Source organism: Laetiporus sulphureus, assembly GCF_001632365.1.
Source record: "Laetiporus sulphureus 93-53 unplaced genomic scaffold LAESUscaffold_32, whole genome shotgun sequence".
Taxonomy (NCBI): domain Eukaryota; kingdom Fungi; phylum Basidiomycota; class Agaricomycetes; order Polyporales; family Laetiporaceae; genus Laetiporus; species Laetiporus sulphureus.
The window spans coordinates 312,374-333,810 of NW_024468541.1; the positions used below are offsets into that span (position 1 = coordinate 312,374).

Below are 21,437 nucleotides of genomic sequence, written 5' to 3' on the forward strand. Positions count from 1 at the left end.
ACTACAACTCGAAGGCTCTTCTCTCCGCCGTTCTGGATCGCTATCATGAGCTTGAGACAGACATGACCTGCTTCACGCACCATCTCAAGCACATTTAGCGGGTCGGAAGCGTTGAAACAGAAGAAACCGACGAGAAATCTTCCGAGCTATCTCTCATGGGACGCGGAAGCTCTTAAAGTAGAGAGTCGCATGTCTTTGAAAAAGGACGACGTGATCATGGGCTAATTCGTCCTGTCAGTGAGAGATGGAACGATTACCCGGGTCATTGACACAATATTTCGTTGATTTCTGGAAAGCTGGACATGCAAGCTCACCGTAAGATAACATCTATTCAAAATACTCTCATCTTGCTTCTACCCACTGTTACAAAGCAGTTGCTATGAATTCGCGACATCACATTCTTGGGCAAAAATACTGGGCCCCGAAAGAAAACACGCTAAGCTGCTCTGTACGGACATGATAAGACTTAACTACCCAACTCACCAACAAAGCAGCGCAGCACCATAGGTTGGACCGGCCTGACCACATCTTCAAGTTCGATGCTGCGGCAAACCATCTAAAGCGGCCCGAAGGCAGTCTAACTGTAGGTAAGCTGAAAAAATGAAGCAGAAGCACCACGAGTGATAGTGAAGTTAGTGAAGCTAGCATTCAGGCCCACCGACCCGCTAACGGCTGGACCAGACCTTCATTTTGAACGAACATCGCAGGTGGCAGCAGCAAGCCAGTGCGACGGCTAGCCGGACCGAGTTCACGCGTGCGCACGAGTCATGTGACTGCGCCTCTCACGCCCCGCCGGGATTGCCGCTCTTACACGGTTCCTTAGTCTCCCGTGGGCAGACGAGACAATTCCTTCAAACCTCCGCGGGAACGCTCCGGATATCCTTGTCTGACGTCTGCTTTCTATTGGGGGGTCCGTGTTGGGAGGGCGGCAAAAATTGAAGTCCGACATCACGTGTGACTACACACAAAGCACTGGATGCGTCGCAACGCGTCTGAGGCGCGCTCGGATGCGCTTTGCTTCTTCGCATCTGTGCCCGCTTACGTTGTCAATCCCTTAGCTGTACATTCTACTATGTCATCTAGCAAATCTCCAATAGACTCTGATAGTCTACAATATGATTGTGTTTCCGAAGAAAGTTCACAAAAGTTGAAAAGTATCCTCTGAGCACATAGATTCCATGTGTGCAGTGTGAGCAAACAGTCAGCTACCAATAATCCTGTAGAACATTAATAAATGAAGATTGCGAGCACTCATCGAGAAAAGGCTCGCAACCATGACAATTTGAAGACGAAAACTTAGCACACTATCCTGGTAGATACCGACAGCGTGCGTATCACAAAGGGATTGCGATGATTCTGCCCTGATCTGGATGGCAGTGGACGTGCGAAGTGGCGAAAGTATGCATGATGATGGGCCTTCATGCTCGTTTCTCTATGGAAAATTTTTGAAACCATCTGGATACGGAGCTGGGATACTGGCGCAATATTTCTGTCCTCTCGAGAGTGCGGGGGCAGAGTGAAGAGGTCAAACAGAAAGGAGCCGATTGTCCAACCACATTTCTGGATCTCACCGAGTATGATATCCATGTGCGCAGCCCTAGTTGAATCCATGGGTTGTCACAGAGGCTGAGTAGCTCCACCGCATGACAGACTAGCAGTGAGAACAGCGGCAGCAGCAGCAGACATGGCAGAAGAAGCAAGGGGGCTACACAATAAACGTAACTCTTGGAACGAACATTACACGCGATTACAAAGTCCGAAAAGCCTATTCCTAATAGATTTGCATCTCCGCTCGAAAAACCCGACCTCTCGACAAGATCCCCGCGTCAAAAGGCAGACTACGGTTCCTCTACTTCCAGCCTTTCGCAACGCGGCATTGATGTTCTTGGTCCAGAGAATTATTCTCGATCGCACACATGCAGAGCGGGTTCGAGTGCTTCATCGATCATTGCATCTGTACGCACTTCCTGTCTCTGTGGCCACCTGCGGCCAGTCGTCAGTGATGCGTTTTTTGAATTCTCACTAGAGGTTTCGAACACGTAGCAGACGTTTGACTGCTCCAGAAAGAGACTGTTGCAACTTGCCTCAATGAAGCGTTACTTGGAATGTGCAGGGTGACTTCCGGGTATCTTGCAAGACGAAGAAGACAGAGGTCGCACAGAGACATTGTGGCGCAAATAGTGACATGCATTCGCGGCAACTACACACTGTCACACATGTCAGTCTTTCCGTCCTAATCCTCAGCTGAACAATGCGTGTTGCCCTATGTCACAGAATCCTTCGGTATCGGATGAAATGAGTTGTCTATTGGCAGCGACGGATGCCAGGAAGCCCTCGCGCGTGCAAGCCTCAAGGCAGCTCACCGTATCTCTGTCAGAGAATCGACTCATGATCTCCACCACAAAGTGGTGAGGCGTCTGTAACTTTATGCATAGTGTATGCTGAACTCGGGCGCACGAGACGGACGTTAGCTCATATCGGACCACTTGGCTTCAAGTTTTGAGACTCTCGCTTGTACTTGACAAGCCATGTTCCTAGGGTATTCCTGCGCAAGAGGCTCCGATAACGTGGAACGAGGTGCGATTTGCCAGCGTAGCGCAGTTTGTACTTTTGGCAATTCACAAGCACATCCATGTCCGTCCTTTCACCGACTGACCACTCGTTCAATCAGGGTCCACTCATCAACTTGCACATACAACTTGAATTGTACGTCCTCGCCATCTTGATTTTCTTTTGCAACTATATCTATGCATTCATGTTTATCTATATCAGCAAATAAGTTGCTCACTCAGGTCGCAGTGTCGCAGTGGCCTAGCTCGCGTCTCAACCCACCGCCGCGTTTTTATACGAAATGCCACTGAAGTGCACGAGCTCGTGGGACATCTGCACTACATTGTCCTCTCTGGCCGCAGCTGATCTTCCCCAAGAAGGCTACAAGACCTCGGACTTGGGAAGGGCTCAAGAGCTATCTATTGATCTATCACTGTGCCATCTATCGAAGATTTCTGAGCATGTGCCGCCTGAACGAGCAAAGGATTGTTGCAATTGACCGACCCATTGATCCGGTTCCTCGCATGCGCCAGCAGTCTCGTCGAGGATGCAGTCATCTCGTCTCAGATTCACGTTCCGTGTCTTCTTCTTAGCGTATCTTGCACGCGTTCGCCTGGGCTCGCCGCTCGACCATGCTTGCAGACAACATCGGCATCTCACTGCGTTCCTTCTCGCGTGTGGCCTCGTCCTCCTGCAATGCTACCTGCTCTATCGCGCTCGGCCGTCTCTAAGTCTCCCTGCAGCCATCCATGACTACCAGCTTACAACCGACGGACCATAGGCATACTCCCACCGCCCCAGCTGTCAGTCGTACTCCTATAACTTCGTGGAAAGACATTGGGGACTGCCCGACAACGCCCGAAGCGATCCTGCGACAGGCTCAATTTTGCATAAAACATTATGTTATAACCGCAACAAGACGTGAAGTATGCACATACACCAGGCAGACACAAAAGAAAAAGACGGGTATTACGGGTATGTATCGTACGAGGCATAAGGCTACACGGAGGTTGATGAGAGAGGCCAACAGAAACAGAGCTGAAAGGACAAAAGGCTAGTGCTACAAATGTCGAGACCTGACAGTTCAGGAAGGGATACAGCTGTATATAGATGCGAGCGCGAGGAACATGCGTACGTGAGTATGGATAATCCTTGATTGACGAGAACGTGAGTCATTAATCTAGAATGCAGTCGCCTGGTGGAAGTTGAAGGCATCATCCAAGCCCATCTCCATCGGCGCGTCGGTCACGTAGCCCTCCGTGACGAACATGCCGGAGTCGAACTGCGGGAAGACCTGTGCGGTGCCACACATCTGCTCGAGCGCAGGTGCGTACCCCTGATGTGGGTGCTCCGTGGCCGCCGGTACTTGCTGCAGGAGGCCATCTTGGTGGACCTGCACGTGGACCTGCTCGTGGACCTGCTGGCTCCATCCAAATGCCTGCGCGTGCATAGGCTGCGGTGCAAGCACACTGGCCTGGACATCTACACCGCCAACGATCATCTGGTTTGGCATGGGCAAGGAGGTCTCCGATAGCGCGGGCGAGCCCGAGACCGTCGACGACGGCCCGGAACTGGGAGCCCAGCCGCTGACCATGTCGAGAGGGCCAAGCGACATCCCATCGACACCAGGCGCGAAACCAGCGGAGAAGTCGAATGACGCGGACATCGGGCTGTGCTGCGAGGAGACTGACGAGAAAGGAGGGATCGCTGGTGACTCAGCCACAGGAGCGGAAAGATCGACTGGGACGGCATCGAGAGGGCTGATGCTGAGGGAGAGCGATTGATGCTGTTGATGCTGCTGATGCTGGGAGGCGTCATTGAAGTCATAATTTTGCTGGAGATATTGTTTCTCAGCATACATGTGCTGAGTCGGTCATCAAGATTACTTACGAAGTCATTCTGAGAGCAGTCCTGAGCAAACAGCGCCACGTTCTCCACGGTAGGTGTGAAGGGCAATCCGCCCTGCATTCCACCACTCGTGTACTCGGGCTGGAAGAGCGACATGTCCGGCTCAGGCAAAGGCGACCAGTCACGCTGTAGTTGCCAAACTTCCGGCATGCCCATTTGCTCGGACGTCTCCATGGGCATCGTCCACGAACGCGACGGAATAGGCTGCACACTTGAGGCACGGCGATGGCCCTGGACGATCCGTTGCGAACGAGAAATGTGCCCGACTGGTGAGGGCGCGCGCGACCCGAAGAACGGTACGCTGGGTAGCACGATCGGATAGTACATGCTTGGCGGAGGAACAGAAGAGGAGCGGCGTTGCGCGTATATGGGAGTCGGCTGATGCAACTGCGACATCGGAGGGAACGATGGGGGGTTGAAACCTGCATAAGGACCTGGACTAGCGGTGCGTGTTCGCGAACGCGATCGTTCCATGTCCCGTTGACGCACGGCCGCGGCGAGTTCGTCGCCCTTCATGCCCTCGATCAGAAATTCGGTTATGTCCTCACAGCGACGCTCATCCGGTTCCGGGAGCGGAATCTTTCCCTTTTTCTTCGCATTCTTCTCGCCCTTCTTCTTGTGCACTGGCCGGAAGCGGTAGTCAGGGTACATTTGGCGATGCTCAGCCTTTGCTTTCTTCGCTAGATTCTCCCATGTCCTCTTTTCTTCCAGAGGAAGGGCGTGCCAGAGATTACCTGACAATAAAAAGGTGGTCAAATACTCCGCCTACACAAAACCTAAGGCAATTCCAAAGGGGACTTGCGTCGCGCGACTAGCGACACGCGCGCACGTGCAATGCCACAATAGGAAAATCATTCCCGCGCCTTCCCACAAAAAGGACAGTGATAAGACCAAGAAATCGATTCACTTCTACCGCAATTGCTGGCAGCTTCGGCACTGCCATTAAGTCGTGCAACGGCGGCGCTGAGCATGCATTCCACCTCACACAACGCCAGCCTCACTTGCCCTCCACATTCTCACGAGATCAAGAAAGCACACTCACCAATGATCTTAGACAAGGTACCGTGAGTAGCTTCAATAGATCCCGGAATGTGCCTCTGGTGCACGAAGTCGGCGCGGAAGAGCATGAATGCGTTCGGAGGCCGCGGGATGTATCCCTGCGACCGCCGCTTGCCGGGTGGCGCCCGTCGACGTGTCGGTGCTGGTGCTGGTGTTTGCGAAGGAGGGAACAACGCATTGACGGGCGATGGAGTATCGTCCTTTGATGCGCCATCGGGCTCGTTGTACGTGCCAGGTGTTACGTTGGGTGCAAAGGTAACATTCCGAGGTGAGTTGGACGATTGTGTGACGCCATACTTGCCAGCCCTCACTGTAGTGATGCCTACGATGAGCGATGATTAGCCATCCGCTGTCCCATTTTACTGCCATTGAAGACACACCGGAAGCCAATGACGACCGTCTACGCTGGGACACACGGGAAGAAGGCATGGCGATTTATTGTCTGGCGTTGATCACGATGGGTATGTGGGATACAATCTCTCCGTTATTCGCCAGACGTGGCGGCTTGCCCAAACCGGGGGAGACAATAGAGGGAGAGAACGAGGCTCGAGAAGGTCGGCTTATTGTTCTCGTGTCTTTATATCGCCCTCCCATCACACGCGATACGAGCCCGCGAATATCCCCGCGATTTTCTCATGCCCCGACTGGGACCCGTGGCACCGCTTGCTCTCCCGCTCTTGTCTCCTTCCTGACCTCTTCCTCCCTTCGATTCGACGTTGCTGAAACCCTCCTCACGTAGGAATGCCTCCCATAGTCCCAGCCAAGCATAAAAAGCCAAGCACGCAGCTCAGATGCACGATCTCTGCCCTCCACATTAGAGCTGTCCGAGGTCCCCACGAAGGTCATCCTCCCGATAAGTGCACTAGCTTGTATACAGAAAGGGAAACGACCTTGTGCCCGAATGGCTCCGGCTCACGCTCAACCGCGCGCGTTCATTTTACTCGGGAATGCCTCTTCGCCGAAAAGCTAGACGGAATTCCTAACTTCCTCTCGGATATAGGAGGACTGTGGGCAGATGCTTGGCGCGCCAGGACACCACGGTTTGCACTGAGCGTTCTCCGGTGAATGGAGGACCTACTACGCCATCAGCTGGCTTCTCTGCGACGTCTGCTACCTGGAGGTGTCGCGACAGGGGGTCAATGCTTGGGGGTTGGGTGGAACGAGCGCCGAGGACACGTTACGTATGCAGGCTAGGCACTCGCATCTCACGTTCTCAATATAGGAAGTTTCCTGCTTCTGTTCGCTTGCCGACGGCGCTTATTGCCGCGTTCACGGGTTATCATCTGCCTCGTGGTCAGCAGCCTGACACGATCCATCCAAAAGGTTTGGCAATGATTGCGGCACTCTTCCGAACTTCCGAGCTCCGCGTGGCCTTCTGTATATTAGTCGGATGATGGTAGGCGATTCGCCCCTCATATTCGACGAAATGACGAGCTCATTTTCAGGGACCTGAACAGTCGGAATTCCTTCCATGATCAAATGACGCTAACTGTCTGACCCACATGCATTGAACCTGAAACCTTTTCCTTGTCTGCTAAGAGGCACCTTCGAACGAACGCACTGAGTAGCTTATCTCTCCGTTCCAGAAACAGCTGGCTCCTAGGATCAAGTCTGCTGCTGCGAAATTCACATCAGTACGTCGCCCAGGGACTCGCATCGAGTGGAGAAGTGTTTCAGATCTGGACTCAGTTGCTTGGTAAATAACACAATCTCCGGACAAACAAAGCGGATCTTCGCGGTCTCGTCCCGTCCGGTACTGTACATTGCGCGCATTGATTGGGTCTCTTTCTGTTCTCTATGGCGACCGGCCTCAACGCTAGAAGACTCGAAAACGCTGGAAGATTCTTTGTGATTCCATGGGCGAAGGAAGGTCAGGGTACGCCGCGAAGTCTTCTCTTTGTCCCATAAATGCTGCTCCCGCGAGCCTCAGAAACACCCGAAGAGCATCATTCATCCGGGTCGGACAGCCCGCAGGATAGCTGCATGTACGGCTCGTTGTCTCGCTTTGAAGGAAGTTGGCATTGCATCCAGCGACGGGCGTAGCGCACACCCGACTTACAGCCCCAACCACCTTCCTCTTTCGAGCCGCACTTGTACTCGACTGTTTCCATGTCCACGGCTCGGGAGTTTGTAACTTCACTTTCTCGAGGCGTACAGCCTTTACTTAGTGCTTCCTAATTGCCGCATCAGCCGCAAAGCTTCTGGGAGCCGGCGGACGGGACGGAGGACGTAAAAATGAACCTTCAGGCTCAGCTTCTGATGAAAGTCACTCATGGTGCGAACGTGGCAAGCGGACTAGGTCGGTTTTCGATCTTGTGCCTTCTTGCTGATGTTGGCCCTCTCACCAGTCTCGTTGGAGTTGTCTGATATGAACCGGGTTCGGTCGACGAATGAAGCGTGTGTCAGCCCACATTCAAATTTCATGGGTATCTCGGTGCGATCCAAATGTTTCTCCCGAAAGTACGGATGAGCGATATTATATATGCATATATGTTCGGCCATCGTGCATGACGGCAACTAGGTGAGCAAGCTTGAACATATTGACTTCGTCACTTCCTCATGCCACGGCCGATTGCTTTCAGCGGTGTTGTAGACCGTTCACACCTTCTGTTATGGAATCGTCTATCCGCACAGTCGAATTATCAAATGATTTTAGCTATCTCTGGGATACGTCTCACTCGAAAAGCGCCGCGTGGCCGCGGCTGGAACCCTTACTCTGAGCGTGTTGCTGCCGTGAAGAATGCACACAACTCGTCATCGTTTTGTGACGATGTTGCGAGAACGGTGCATATTACTAGTATGATTTGAAGCAGAACTATCGTGATTCTCAGCTCATGCTCCGTTCAACCATTCATTCGATGGAGAGGGTGATGAATTGAAGAGGACGCACCACATTTGAATTTCACGTCTATCGGCGAATAAGTCGTCTGTCACATTCCTGATGCATGATGCATGATCTCGGCTTGAATGGCCGTCACGATCGCTCGCAAAAGCCGCGCCTCATATTCTCTAGGGTGGAATCAATCTAATTGAGGATGCAGGAACCGATGTATGCCTTTGGCCTTCCCCTGCCGGACTAACTTTCGCTATTCTTCTTTCGCGCAATTGTTGTGGCATGCATCTAGCAGTCCTGTCTTGTAATAATGAGCACTCATAACTCACTTTACCTCCACAAAATACATCGATGAACCGGCACGAGAAACTCAACAGACGCCAATTTTATCACGTGAAGACTCGCACGGTTTGGTCCACAGCCACAGACATGATGCGATTTATCAATGTGGGAAATTGTGTGTGAATGTCGACTGATTTCTTACACATGCGACAAATATTTGCAACCATGGCATTTCATGTCGAAAATGTTTCCCTTTGGCTGCAAATGTGCGCTATTTGCCGTTTAAATGCTACATTGGCAAAACCTTTATCACAAGTGTAAGACATCAGCCGACATTCCCACACTATTTTCCACATTTTTAAATCGCATCATGTCTGCCGTCAGGAACTCAACCCGAGGAAGGGATTAATGAAGGCTAGCCGATCGAAGGTTATGAGTGCATCTGTGTAGAAAGCAACGACGTGAGTCTATTTCTATCGGCGTGCAGGTATACAGGTCAGCCCTCAGAAACCACACCACGAGTCTCGTTATGAAAGTTGAAGAAAGTTATCTGGAGTCACTATTCGTGGCATGACATTGACACAAACGCCAAGCGCGACAACTCATCGATGAAATAATAGGTACCAACACACCCACGGGAGCGCCAGGAGATTGAACATCAACATTTCCCATCGAGCGTCAGCTGCGTTTATCAGAGGCACCGCCTCCGCGATTGTGCCGTTCAGGCAGTCGAGCAGAGTGTGATTGATCCAGTTCGGCAGCACGACGGGCGTGGCGTTGGGATTATTACTCAACGCAGCAGTGTCGTTATATCTTGCAAGCGTCAACGCTACGGAGCTCGCGCGGTAGTACTGGATAGCCTGCTCCGGGAGGGGATCCGACAATGTCCCGTTGAATGGTATGGGGACGGTGGACGAGAACGGCCCTACTGTGCAATTGTCTCGGACGGAGGTGATGAGCGAGGTGACCGTGCTGTTGTCCGAAATTATGTAGAAGGTGTTGTTGCCGTTTAAGCTGGTGAAGTTGGCTTGCGCTAGTGGTCCCCCGGGTCGACTTGTATTGCTGGTGGACCCATACTGATGGGATAAAGAGGTCAGCCAATTTCTGATCACGACCAATTGTTCATCACCTCGGGGTCGTATAGGTACGGTGCACCATAACCGTGGTAGCCACCCCAGACCACGGGCCAGAACACGAATGGAAATCCCCGGCCGGAGACGCCTCGTTCTGTATCATATGGATACCCACTACCATAGTAGCTGGCCATAGTGTATCAGTAAGTTTTCAGCATCTTCTCGTGGATGCATGAAGGCGCTCACTCTGAGCCGTATACTTCGTTACGCGTGCCGCCGCCCGAAGTGCGTCCGGCAAAAATGCTCTCGAATGGTATGACGACTGAGCGACCCCCTCCGGGACCATACGCCAGCGCAGTGGTTCTGCCTGCTGTGGAGCCGGAGATGGGTACCGGACGTTCGCTGCTGTCGCCTGATGAACTCCTGCCGGATTTGGTGCCACTGGAAGATGAAATTCCATCAGACTTCCCGCTACTACTTTGTTTCCCGCTGCTGCCTTTTTCCCCGCTGCTGCTCTTGCCGTCGCCGGATGAGCCATCGCCATGACCACCACCATGACCACCACCATGACCACCGCCGCCCCTGCGGCGCTGCAACTCTTGCAATTCTTGAAAAGTGATGTTTGCTGCCAGTGCGACTGCCATGAAGGCTGGGTCCAGTAAATGATGGCCCTTGAAGGTTTGAGTGCAGCTTTATATATGGCGGTGGCAGTAGGTATATTTCACATCAGCTGTAGAGTGTGCATGGATATCGGAGGAGACGCACCACGTATGAACTGCGAACACAGTTATCGAATGACCAAGGTGACTGGCTGTGGCCGGAATAGAGAGAACGGAGGGGCCTCCAATTTTGTACCAAAGACCTCGGCGCGTGCGCAGCCACAAAATGTCCTGCTAATTACCCTTCTGTCTCTGGGCGCAGATGCAATGCGCTCAATATCTCGCGGACACATATCCGATGCGACGTCGGACGTTGCTTCCTTCTGCGTGGTCAAAGCACAGGCATGGCACGGGTGGGTGGCAGCTGGGATATCCAGGTTAGCTTGATCGCAGATAGTCAGATATCTAGACCAGCCATGTCAACAGCTGTACACTCCGGCAGGAGAGGGCAGGAGGCAGGTGACAGATAGGGCGATATTGACGCTGTGGTATTAGGTTACTTCAAGCTCTCCTGTGCGCTGTAACAGATTGAATAGAGATGGAACATAAAAGTATTACTGTGACCAATCACAACTACTTACTCACATTATTCATCACAGCCGTGAGATCAACGCAAGTGCTGATGACATGTCCGAATATCCTCAAGTCGAAGCTGTCGTGCGTGTCAATTACTCTGATTGCGCCTCGCTGCGAGCGCTTGACACTTGCCACTCGGACCAAGATTGGCAGCTGACTATCCTGACTCAGTTCGGTTATCAATATCCAGCAGTGTCAGCAGGCATACTCACGGAAACTCAATTTCTGACGGCGCTCGTCCGCCAAACTTGGTGATTCGTGGTTGTAAGAGCGTGCTGTGCAGTCAGCTTCCAGAATGCTTAGGACACACAATGTATGTCAAATTCCCGAAAATTGTTTCCACCAGGATGCGGTGGATATCCAGCAGAACTAGCCGGTTTATAATGGGTTTGCGTCTGACACTCACATATAAAGTTTCCTGCCCTATCATCTGATCGTTTCGCCGAACCATAATTCACGGTTGCCGACAGAACATACCACCACTACTGCAGACTTGGAAGGAGCCCCGCAGTGGATCCAAATGAACGGTATATTCACACGGATATTGTGTACATGTTAGCCTACGGAGTAGAGGGTTACCATGCTCAAGATTGCAAAGTTTGCAACGGTGATAAGCATACGCTTTGAGGTAGTTGACCTGCAGCAGAAATGTCAGCATGAGTCCCACGTTGACCAGTGGTTAACGAAAGCAAGACTCACCGCCGAAGCTCACGATGACACCTTGCGCCTGCTCCAACTCGTAGATATCCATCAGCCGCTCATAGCTAAGCTCCTCGAAGTACAATCTGTCAGCCTCATCGAAGTCCGTCGGCACCGTCTCCAGTTTGTGGTTCATCATGATCGTCCTGTCACCCATCTCGCACGCCTTACACGCACACGTCACTGTGCACCAGTCGAACTCGACGCCATTGCGGATGCGTTATACGCCACTGCCGAGCACTATTGTGCCGTGCTCGTTAAAGTCGACGTCATGTTCGGACGCGTTGTATGTGGTGTAGAAGTAGTTCGTGTGTGCGGGGTACCCGGCGGCGAGCGTGTCGATGTGCTTGACGAAGGGTGTGATCCCAAGCGAGTTGCGGTGTGCACGAATGGTGTCTTCGTCGAACGAGACGAGATCAGCGATGTGTCCATCGGAGAGACCCATACGCCTCGCACGCTGCACAAGCTTGTGGTCGATCTTCTTGATGGGACCGGCCTCGTTGAGCACATAGACCGTCTGTACGGCGTTGTCGATCTTATACAGGAACTACTGTGTAGGGCAGTCTAGTAGCGTCGATGTATTTGTCTGCGCTTATCTGCATGTACGTCGTCGATCTTCGTCATTGGATGAATGTTGTCGACATCGTAGTAGCATCGGCCATGATAGCGCGACAGCAATGAAGCATTGATAGTGCAATGACTGCAATAGTTAAGGGACTGTGTACAATGTCGCGCGTGGTAGGTAGACGCGTCTGTCACGTGGTACGTGTCAGGCGTCTAGCGGGGATCACGAAGTTTTAGCTGTGGCGCGAAAGAGCCACCTTACTTGCAACACGCCATATGAACTTGACCTTTGGAGACCTGAGCGTGGATCCGACCCTGGAATCCGGAGGGCATCTTCCTGTATTTCGAGAAGTCTATTCGATTCTTGTCTGCAGCATTCAGGGAGCCGACAACGGCGTCAACGGCGTTTCACGTATCGTGCCTTTCGCACGCACTTGAACCAAGAGCAGTCCTTCAGGTGACATTGACTTTGATCCACGTGTGGATTTATCTGTGAACCAGTGGTGAGTGCATTGCTAGACGATATCAGAGACGCGAAAAAATTGTAACGTATGAGAGTGGCCGCACCTGCACTTCGTCAGAAGACCCGTCAGCTCCAGGCAATATTTGGACGGGACGGTATGCGGAGCTGTGACAGCGCGAGAAGCAGTTACTGGTATGTCCAGACGGCCACTTTTCAGCAGCACGCTTTCGTGGACTCGGAAGGACGTCACGAGACACGACGCGGACGAGCACCACAAGATTCAAGAACCCGCTCCTCTCTTCCTGCAGTGACCTCCTCTGCTTTCGTCTCTACCTGCATCGCGATCGCCATGGCTGACAGGCCTACGACGCTCCCATCCCCTTCATCCGACAAGGAGGCCATATTTTACTATGCCGGCCTGCCCTCTGGCCCCCGCTTGGTCGCTCGCACTGGCACCACTCCCTGGAAGGAGCCCACTGGCCCCGAGGCGTACCGCAAGCTCAAGGAGCTCCGCCCCGTCGGCAACCACCCACTCAGTGAGGTCTGGGAAGACGGCCTGGCTCTCAAGATCCACGACCTTCTGGACACGATGAAGGTCAAATGGACTAGCATCGACGTCGTCCGCATCAGGGACGTCGAAACGTCTTCCGCCCCCGTCATCCTCTGGATCGGCGTGGTGCCCGCATCTCTCTCTGGCGAGGACGGCGTCGTCGTGGCCTCCAAGTGCCGCGAGCTTCTTGTAGAATACGGTATCACCGACGTCGACGTCGAGATCCGCGAGTCGGTCATTACCCGCTCGGCCGGTTCCAAGCTCCTTACGCGTACGTCCAGCTACTACTCTTTCGACCCCACCGCAGATGTCCGCGAACCTCTAACCACTACGCTCGGTCTCCCAATATGTGCCCAGTCTTCGCCTTGCGCTGAAAATACCGGCGGCTTCGTCATTGCCGAGGGCGGGAATACGAAGAGGCTCCTCCTCGTCACTGCTCGCCACGTCGTCTTCCCGCCGGACGAGAACGAGAACAAGCACTTCGAGCATAAGAGCGACAGCTAGCTTCGTCATACGTCACGCTCTTCGGCGATGCGGCGTTCAACAAGTACCTCGAATCTATCAAGGCCGAGATCGGAGGCAAGGCAGTTAATGCCCAGTATCACGAGGACCGCATTAGGGCGATCAAGGGGAAGGACAGCCCGGTAGCAGACAAGGAGCGCCAGCATGCCCAGGACGAGTTAGACAAGGCGAAGAAGGCGATAGAAGAGCTCAACACCTTCTACCAGGACATTTCGACTCACTGGGCCGCCCCGGAGAGCCGCATTCTGGGCCATGTCATCCTCTCTCCTCCCATCAAGGTCGGCGTCGGCAGCAGCGGCGAGGGTTATACCGAGGACTGGGCCGTCGTCGAGATCGACCCCTCCAAGGTCGATGCGAGCAATTTCGACGGCAATGCCATCGACCTCGGTACCCGCATCCCAGTCTATGAGTTCAGTCGTATGATGCATCCCTATTCCTGGGATCCCAGACGCTGGAATGCCCATTCCTTCACGTATCCGTTCGACCATCTTCTGAAGCTCGAGGGCACCATTCCGGACGAGGAGATGCGTCACCCGACTGCACTCGACCAGAACGACGAACCGTGCCTCATGGTGATCAAGCGCGGCTTCACTACCGGCCTGACCGTCGGCCGCGCCAACAACATTTTCTCCTACGCCCGTAACTACTACGACGATGAAAAAGCCAAGATCTCCAAAGAATGGGCCATTCTCCCGCGAGACCACAAGTCTTTCGCCTTCCCGGAGCAGGGCGACTCGGGTTCTGTCATCGTCGACGGTCGAGGACGCATCGGCGGCCTACTCACCGGCGGTGTTGGCGAAACGCGTTCCTCGGACCCGGACGTCACTTACGCCACGCCCATCAGCTTCCTCCTCAAGCGCATGCGAGACAACGGACTCCGTATTGACACTATATAAGGTTACTTCAAGCTTTCCGGATCCTCTGTGCTTCGTAATGAAACGCAACAAGTGGCCAGTCGCAACCACTCGCTCACTTTGATACACTACAGCCAAGAGATTAATGCGAGCGCTGATGACATGTCCGTTAATTTCAAGTCGAAGCTGTCGTGCATGTTGACTCCTCTGATTCTACCTCGCTGCGAGTGCTTAACGCTTGCCACCTGATTCGGGTCTATTATTATTGATATCCAGCAGTGTCAGTAGGGCATACTTTGTAAAGTTAAATTCTCACCGCGCTCTCCCGCTAGTCTTGGTGATTACTGTACGTTGTAACAGCGTGCTGTGCCGCAATTCAAGTCAGCTTCCAGAATGCTTACGGTGCATGCGCAATGCATGCCAAGCTCCAGAGAATCGTTTCCGCTGGGATGCGGCGGATATCCAGCAGAACTAGCCGGATTACAATGGTTTGACGTCTGACACTCCCATATAAAGTTTCCTACCTCATCATCCGATCATTCGGCGAACCACAATTCATGCATCATGGTCAAGGTCATTCAAAATTGAGCGCAACGATCTGGAATTTCAACCACCCTGACCACACAGAAAAAAAGCGACAGGCACACGGCCTGAGTTTCGCATCGCGATAGAGTCACGTAAAAAGGCAATATACCGTATAACATCGGTCGACCACCCGTGCACGTCCGGAGCTCCCAGACCTCCCCCACCTAATCCATACAACATCTCCCGCTCATGCGATCAGTGTGGATGCAGTTGCCGAGTCGTACTTGAACGTTGGAGGAATCTGCTGCTTCTTCTTGTAGTAGCGAGCAAGACGGTGGATACGCGACTCGATCAAAATGAGGCGGAACTTCGAGTCCTTGTCCTTGCGGTTAGTCTCGAGGTGCTTGCGGACGGCAACCGCCTTTTTGATGAGGTGCCAGAGATCCTCAGGGATCTGTGGTGCCAGACCTGGTATGTGCAACTCTCATGTGAGAACGACATTGTCAGTGACACGTCCACTGCACGCACCGTGCGACTTGAGGATACGCAGGATCTTGTTGCCCGTCACGAATCGCACCTGGGGGATGCCGTGCGAGTCACGAAGAACAACACCGACCTGCGAGGGGGTGAGACCCTTGCGAGCGAGCTTGATGATGTGCTCGACGACATCATCAGGGGTGGTCTTCAGCCAGGAAGGGGGAGAGCGGCGGTAAGGGAGGGCGGAGGACGCTGGGTGCGACATATGCAACTTAGAATGAACGGCCTATATGCTGCTGAAACGCGACTCACAAATGCCCTTTCCCGGAGCGTGCATACGACCCATGGCGGTTCTGCCGGCAGATTTTAGAACGTTCTCTGCTAGGGTAAGCTCAACACTCACAGATATTGTGGGGGTTAAAGTCTTGAGGCCTGGTCGTCGTCGGTGCCGTTGAGCTCTTGCGAAGGTGGCGCACGTGCCAAATGCGGATGTGGCTGAGGGGGGACTGTACAGCTGCAAACCTTGTTGCCACCCGCCACCGAGCCCGGGTTCGGGTCATCTGCAGCTGGGCACTGAAGCACTCCCGACACCGCGCGCAAGATTCTCGCCGTCATTGCCGTCGACGGAAACAAGGCCCATCTCGTCTGAACGTGCGTCTCTTGTGTTCCGCTTCCCCAGCTCTGTCTGAACATCTTGCTCCTCGTTTAGCATGAAACTTAACATCGCCAGTGAGTACGAGCACGGTGTAGACGCGATGGGGTGACCTCTGATGCTCTCTCGACCCGCAGACCCCGCGACCGGGGAGCAAAAGACCATTGATTTTGACGAGGAGAGGAAATAGTACGCAAATGCGTTCTGATCCTCAGCTGCTTACTGACCTCCGTCCAGCCGCATCTTCTACGAGAAGAAGATTTCCCAAGAAGTCCCCGGTGACATCCTTGGCGACGAGTGGAAGGGTTACGTCTTCCGTATCACTGGCGGCAACGATAAGCAGGGCTTCCCGATGAAGCAGGGTGTCCTCGTCCCCCACCGTGTCCGCCTCCTTCTGTCCGATGGCCACTCGTGCTACCGCCCCCGCCGCACTGGTGAGCGCAAGCGCAAGTCTGTGCGCGGTTGCATCGTCGGCCCCGACATTGCCGTTCTCTCCCTCGTCATCATCAAGCAGGGCGAGAACGAGATCCCCGGTCTCACAGACTCCGTGCTCCCGAAGCGTCTTGGTCCCAAGCGTGCGACCAAGATTCGCAAATTCTTCAACCTGTCGAAGGAGGATGATGTGAGGAAGTACGTCGTCAGGCGAGAGGTGAAGAGCCAGAAGAAGGAGAATGCGAGACCTTACACCAAGGCGTCAGTAGTCTAGCACACCTGCAGCCTTGTTCATTCTCATTGACTTTGCTTCAGTCCCAAGATTCAGCGACTGGTCACGCCCATCCGTCTCCAGCGCCGCCGTCATCTCCGTTCGCTCCAGCGCCGCCGCATCGAGCGCCAGAAAGAGCAGAAGACAGAATACGAGTGCGTACAGAAAACATTTGGCGGCGCGCTGCATATTGATTCATTCCCTGCAGCGTTCTCATGCAGAAGCGCATTGCCGAGAAGAAGGAGAAGGCAGCTGCCGCCAAGGCATCACACAAGAAGTACGCTGCTTGTTCCTGTATTCTACGACCATCGCTAACGTCTCATTCGTTCTAGGGCTGCCGCCACTGCTTAAAATCCTGGTCGCAGGGTGTATCTACTGTTATGCGGCTCATTCCTCTCTGGTCTGCCCTTCGTCATGTTCTGGTTATGCTTTCTCGCTCGCAATGCATCCATATGACTTATGGTGAACGACTATAGAGAAACGCATCGAATTTCGCAGCGGGTTCGAGACGTGCCTCTAGCTGCTCCTCGACGGGATGAGACCAGTTCGTGTACTGTGTTGCTTCGTGCAACGTTTACCTGCAGGCCTCACATTGTCTTGTATCATTCTGCTTCTATTCTACATGATTTCCATGCAGTCTCTAGATCTCTGGAGGTATCATATGCTGCGGGATGGTATCAATGATGTCGGTATCTCGAAACTCAGGCCTTGCCTAGCGCCAGCGCCTCCTTCACAGTCATCTTGCCTTCCACGACTTTTCTGACCACCAATGACGCATGAGCGAAGTTCTCAAAGAGGATATGCGGAATGCCTTCTCGTAGGCAGTACGCGTGAAGATCGTTCTCGCCGTCTTCCTTTTGCTTGACAAAAAGCACGTCTGCGTAACGTGCAGCGGACATGTCTGAACAGGAAATGGGTACGATTAGTGAACATGCCATGAAGTGCAGAGCAGATTGACTCGCCTGAAACGCCGTCGCCGAAGAAGAAAATGGTCGGCGGGTCTGGCAGTTTTCGATACGGTAGGATCGCCTGACTCTTGTCATGACCGTAGCCACTGTGATGCGCGACAATGAACAACCTGGCATCATGCGCTGCTCATCGATGAAAGACTTGCCTGGAAGGGTGGCGGTACTGGATCTCCCACTTCCCGTCTGGGTGGATGATCACGTCGTTGGAGATGATTTCGATCTTCCTCGCATCTTCCTCGCCGATTAAGCTGGATAACACGGCACGGATCAGAGGCGCCATGCCACTGCAATGCGGTCACTTCACGTCTTCATCTCGCAACGGGGGCTGTGACTCTGACCGCTCACCTGGAAATGATGACGACGGGGATGTCAGCCTCCTCGCAGTATTGATAGAACTCCTTAAAGCCGGGATCGAGCTTGATATCTGATTTAGCGCATGGATCTCGTCAGTGTGAAGAAGCCGAGCTTGCGAAAGTGCTGACTTTGTTTCAGCTGCTCCTTGCAGTACTCAAAGGAGTGACCTTTCGCGGAGACGCTCTCGAGCATCTCGCGGAATGAATCCCTGGACATTCAAGGACGCATGAGCTCTCAAGCCGCCTTAGGGCTGGAAGGGTAACGCACCTGAACGTAATCTTCCCAGAGAGCGTGTCAAGGTTCAGCTCCCTCCGCTTCTCTCTGCCGAAGCCGAGCTCATCGGTCATATCTGCGAATAATATGAGCATCTAGTCTCAAACGCGTGACTCGTCGGAAAGTACGGTGTGAACAACACCGACGGCCAAGCAAGTTACAGGCAAACGTACAGTCGTTCGAATCGCGCGTCGTGATCGTGCCATCCCTGTGTATTTCATTCAGCCAAAATGCCCATCAGACTGCGATGGACACGATGGACGCGTCCTTTTCCATCGCGTCCACCGCATGCAGAAATGCCGGCAGGCATTCATATGAAGACGAACCGACCAACCAGTCGGAGAGCACAACAAATTTCTTGTCCGTGTGGATGGGTGGGTAGGGCAGGGTACTTTCGGGAGCTGGCTCACTGGACATGCTGGAGGGTGTGTGAGCTGGTGGTGGTTGCTGATGAACGACAAGATCGATGCGCACAGGCGTTCCGAGGTTGGGAGTTGTGCCGAATATCGGGTCACGTGCAAGATACTTTTGAGCCGAAGATTGTGCTCCGAGCAGCTTCGCATGAGCCTGCGATGACCTTCAAGTCCTCCTCGCATTCTGTGGTCGCCAATAGCATGCGCGTGCGCAAATGTGTCCCAAAATTTTCGATGTAAGTTACGTCGTCGAGCAAAGGGCCTTCCGACACCGCTGCCGCCCACTGGCATCCCGGGAGCGGCAGCGAAACCATACGCATGCAACTTCTTTCGGAACTTCATCCTTGCCAAAGGAAGCTGTGGTCTGCCATGCCACTCGCGGTGAGCGATGAAGGGTACGCCGATTCAGACTGCTACTAGCAACCTTCATGTGATCGCCAAATATTTAGCACGAAGTAGTCGAAGTAACAGTATACAACTGACCATGTTCGGTTCTTTACGCGTCTTCAGGAGTGACACCGTCTGAATGGAACAGTCTTTCTCACAAAGTGCAGGTATAGGGGGCAGGGCAGGATGATGTCTGATGGAGGGTTCCGAATCGACATCGTGTGGCAATGCCAACCCCCGAATATGCGAAGGCGTCAGCAAACGACCGTAATCACTTTGCTTCTGGACCTCATAGGACCCAGCGAGGGGACGCTGGCTGATGCTGGACCGCAAATATCCGAAACGCCTTCACAATCTGCACGGCACAAGTACAAGGGGAAGACAAATTCGGAAGGGGCTCTTCATCCACTGTTCCTCAAATATACTCTGCAGTGACGGCAGTGTCATCTAGGGCGGCATGCAAATGGTTATACCAATGTTGTAATGTCGGGGGCATCAACCTCAAGCTGTTTCAGACCTCGATCCAGGTTGCGTGACACCGTCGCCAGCGGTTTCGTGGTAACTAGACTGGTTTTCGGTCGCATGCCATCAGTCTGCCTCCGCTACTTCTGTTCAAGCAAGTTCCAGGTTTCTCCTATCTGCTGTACATAAATGCCACGTCGACGGGGCCGTTGCTGCAGCATCGCCTACCAGCGCCCCCCCCCCTTCGTCCTGAGCTTTAATATTCTGCCTCATCCGCCACCGGGCTATGTCTCTCGTTAAGCTTCCTTTCCTCTTCGCGGGTACATTGGCTACCTACACATGTTTGACACCACCACATCCCGCTGTGCCGCACAGTGAGCGGCCCAAGGACGTCGTGCTCGCCGAACGCATATTCTCGGCCATCGCGAGAGTCTACACTGGGGGCTTGAAGGTATATAGCACCTGATACATCGCGCTTTGGAGTATACTGACATTTCCAACTAGCTCCTCATCTGCTCTGGCAGCGTCATCGAAATGGTCGTGATTATCGCCAACAAGTTTTCCTCGCACCCCATCGCCCAACAGATCCTACACAACGCCGTCCCAGGATCAATATCCCTCGTCAACCGCATCGGCCTCTCTCCCATGTTCTTGGCGGGCTGCGGCTGCGGGGTCGTCGGCGGGTTCATCCGCTACCAATGCTACCGAACCCTGGGCCGCCTCTTCACATACGAGATCTCCATCCGCGACAACCACCAACTGATCACCACCGGCCCATACGCGTGGGTGCGCCACCCGAGCTACAGCGGCGGTTTCATATGCTGCGTCGGGATGGGCCTCTGCTACGCAAGCCAGGGCTCGTACCTGAAGGAGTGCGGGATCCTGGACACCACTGCGGGAAAGGTTGCCTCAGTGCTGTACGCCGCGATGATCTTCTATGGCACGGCGAGCCTGGTGGTGCGGGCGCCGCAGGAGGATGCGATGTTGCGGAAGGAGTTCGGCGCAGAGTGGGATGAGTGGGCGAAGAAGGTGCCTTACCGGATGATACCCTACGTATACTGATTCATCGGCTAGTCTTTATGCACTCTTAGCATACCCTCGTTATTTAAAGCTAATATTGTAATCTAGTAGTATGGTGGTGGAATCTGGACAGTGTTAGAGTAGGTTACCCATGGGTTGCTGTACCGTGGTCCATCGGTCTTTCGCTTGATTCTGGTGAGTGAAATGTCCTTTGCGAACTCTAACTCTTTCATCACAAAAGCGGCCGGCAGTTCGATGGTCTGACATCATATTTGATTTACCAACCCAGTGCCCATGCTGTAGCGGAAAGCTTAACCCGTTTTGTGCGCAGGCAGCCTGATGCAACCATCCGTGAGAGCCTTCGTAAGCGCATATACTGACCCTTTGGTTCTCGTCACAGGACTAACATAACGCCTGCTCTCCTCGCAGGTTTTGGACTCGCCGCAATCAGCGGGCTGATCCGCTCGCAGAGCTAATGCGCGCGCTCGGCAACATCTTCAAGTACACACTGCAGACATGAAGCGATTTGTGCATGTGGCAAATGCTTAGCAAATGTCGACAGGTTTTTTGCCTTTGTGATCTTAATTTGCTACGGTTCCTTCCCACATTCC

The 21,437-nt window shown here is 53.4% G+C and overlaps 10 protein-coding genes across 10 annotated transcripts; 4 read left to right on the forward strand and 6 right to left on the reverse strand.

Moving 5' to 3' along the window:
• The first annotated feature begins 313 nt into the window (after window positions 1-313).
• Window positions 314-674, forward strand: LAESUDRAFT_728003 (uncharacterized protein). Its single transcript, XM_040909338.1, has 2 exons — window positions 314-414; window positions 484-674. The coding sequence occupies exons 1-2, from the start codon at window positions 380-382 to the stop codon at window positions 602-604; spliced, it is 156 nt and encodes a 51-aa protein (XP_040762261.1). The 5' UTR covers window positions 314-379; the 3' UTR covers window positions 605-674.
• A 400-nt stretch (window positions 675-1,074) lies between these two features.
• On the reverse strand, window positions 1,075-1,681 carry LAESUDRAFT_728004 (uncharacterized protein). Its single transcript, XM_040909339.1, has one exon. It carries the CDS (start codon window positions 1,609-1,611, stop codon window positions 1,297-1,299), a length of 315 nt encoding a protein of 104 aa, XP_040762262.1. The 5' UTR covers window positions 1,612-1,681; the 3' UTR covers window positions 1,075-1,296.
• Window positions 1,682-3,730: 2,049 nt separating this feature from the next.
• On the reverse strand, window positions 3,731-5,946 carry LAESUDRAFT_761083 (uncharacterized protein; the record flags this gene model as incomplete). Its single annotated transcript, XM_040912856.1, has 4 exons — window positions 3,731-4,384; window positions 4,441-5,192; window positions 5,501-5,839; window positions 5,898-5,946. The coding sequence occupies 4 exons, from the start codon at window positions 5,944-5,946 to the stop codon at window positions 3,731-3,733; spliced, it is 1,794 nt and encodes a 597-aa protein (XP_040762263.1).
• A 3,091-nt stretch (window positions 5,947-9,037) lies between these two features.
• Window positions 9,038-10,657, reverse strand: LAESUDRAFT_737935 (uncharacterized protein; the record flags this gene model as incomplete). The annotated part of the gene is made up of 5 exons (XM_040910833.1): window positions 9,038-9,074; window positions 9,296-9,708; window positions 9,762-9,891; window positions 9,952-10,295; window positions 10,607-10,657. The coding sequence occupies 5 exons, from the start codon at window positions 10,655-10,657 to the stop codon at window positions 9,038-9,040; spliced, it is 975 nt and encodes a 324-aa protein (XP_040762264.1).
• A 994-nt stretch (window positions 10,658-11,651) lies between these two features.
• LAESUDRAFT_785577 (uncharacterized protein) lies at window positions 11,652-12,287 on the reverse strand. The gene is made up of 2 exons (XM_040913879.1): window positions 12,246-12,287; window positions 11,652-12,186 (listed from the first exon to the last, which is right to left on the reverse strand). Exons 1-2 carry the CDS (start codon window positions 12,261-12,263, stop codon window positions 11,860-11,862), a joined length of 345 nt encoding a protein of 114 aa, XP_040762265.1. The 5' UTR covers window positions 12,264-12,287; the 3' UTR covers window positions 11,652-11,859.
• A 728-nt stretch (window positions 12,288-13,015) lies between these two features.
• LAESUDRAFT_715565 (uncharacterized protein) lies at window positions 13,016-14,634 on the forward strand (the record flags this gene model as incomplete). The annotated part of the gene is made up of 2 exons (XM_040907160.1): window positions 13,016-13,660; window positions 13,717-14,634. 2 exons carry the CDS (start codon window positions 13,016-13,018, stop codon window positions 14,632-14,634), a joined length of 1,563 nt encoding a protein of 520 aa, XP_040762266.1.
• Window positions 14,635-15,190: 556 nt separating this feature from the next.
• LAESUDRAFT_682748 (uncharacterized protein) lies at window positions 15,191-16,192 on the reverse strand. The gene is made up of 4 exons (XM_040905801.1): window positions 15,998-16,192; window positions 15,907-15,947; window positions 15,646-15,846; window positions 15,191-15,585 (listed from the first exon to the last, which is right to left on the reverse strand). The coding sequence occupies exons 2-4, from the start codon at window positions 15,938-15,940 to the stop codon at window positions 15,365-15,367; spliced, it is 456 nt and encodes a 151-aa protein (XP_040762267.1). The 5' UTR covers window positions 15,941-15,947; window positions 15,998-16,192; the 3' UTR covers window positions 15,191-15,364.
• Window positions 16,193-16,304: 112 nt separating this feature from the next.
• LAESUDRAFT_761088 (40S ribosomal protein S6) lies at window positions 16,305-17,300 on the forward strand (the record flags this gene model as incomplete). The annotated part of the gene is made up of 6 exons (XM_040912857.1): window positions 16,305-16,323; window positions 16,384-16,435; window positions 16,484-16,939; window positions 16,994-17,104; window positions 17,158-17,226; window positions 17,282-17,300. The coding sequence occupies 6 exons, from the start codon at window positions 16,305-16,307 to the stop codon at window positions 17,298-17,300; spliced, it is 726 nt and encodes a 241-aa protein (XP_040762268.1).
• A 350-nt stretch (window positions 17,301-17,650) lies between these two features.
• LAESUDRAFT_737939 (uncharacterized protein) lies at window positions 17,651-18,961 on the reverse strand (the record flags this gene model as incomplete). Its single annotated transcript, XM_040910834.1, has 8 exons — window positions 17,651-17,850; window positions 17,912-18,003; window positions 18,064-18,201; window positions 18,263-18,341; window positions 18,400-18,479; window positions 18,539-18,620; window positions 18,718-18,752; window positions 18,879-18,961. The coding sequence occupies 8 exons, from the start codon at window positions 18,959-18,961 to the stop codon at window positions 17,651-17,653; spliced, it is 789 nt and encodes a 262-aa protein (XP_040762269.1).
• Window positions 18,962-20,092: 1,131 nt separating this feature from the next.
• On the forward strand, window positions 20,093-20,868 carry LAESUDRAFT_761090 (uncharacterized protein; the record flags this gene model as incomplete). Its single annotated transcript, XM_040912858.1, has 2 exons — window positions 20,093-20,257; window positions 20,311-20,868. 2 exons carry the CDS (start codon window positions 20,093-20,095, stop codon window positions 20,866-20,868), a joined length of 723 nt encoding a protein of 240 aa, XP_040762270.1.
• Window positions 20,869-21,437: the final 569 nt, after the last annotated feature.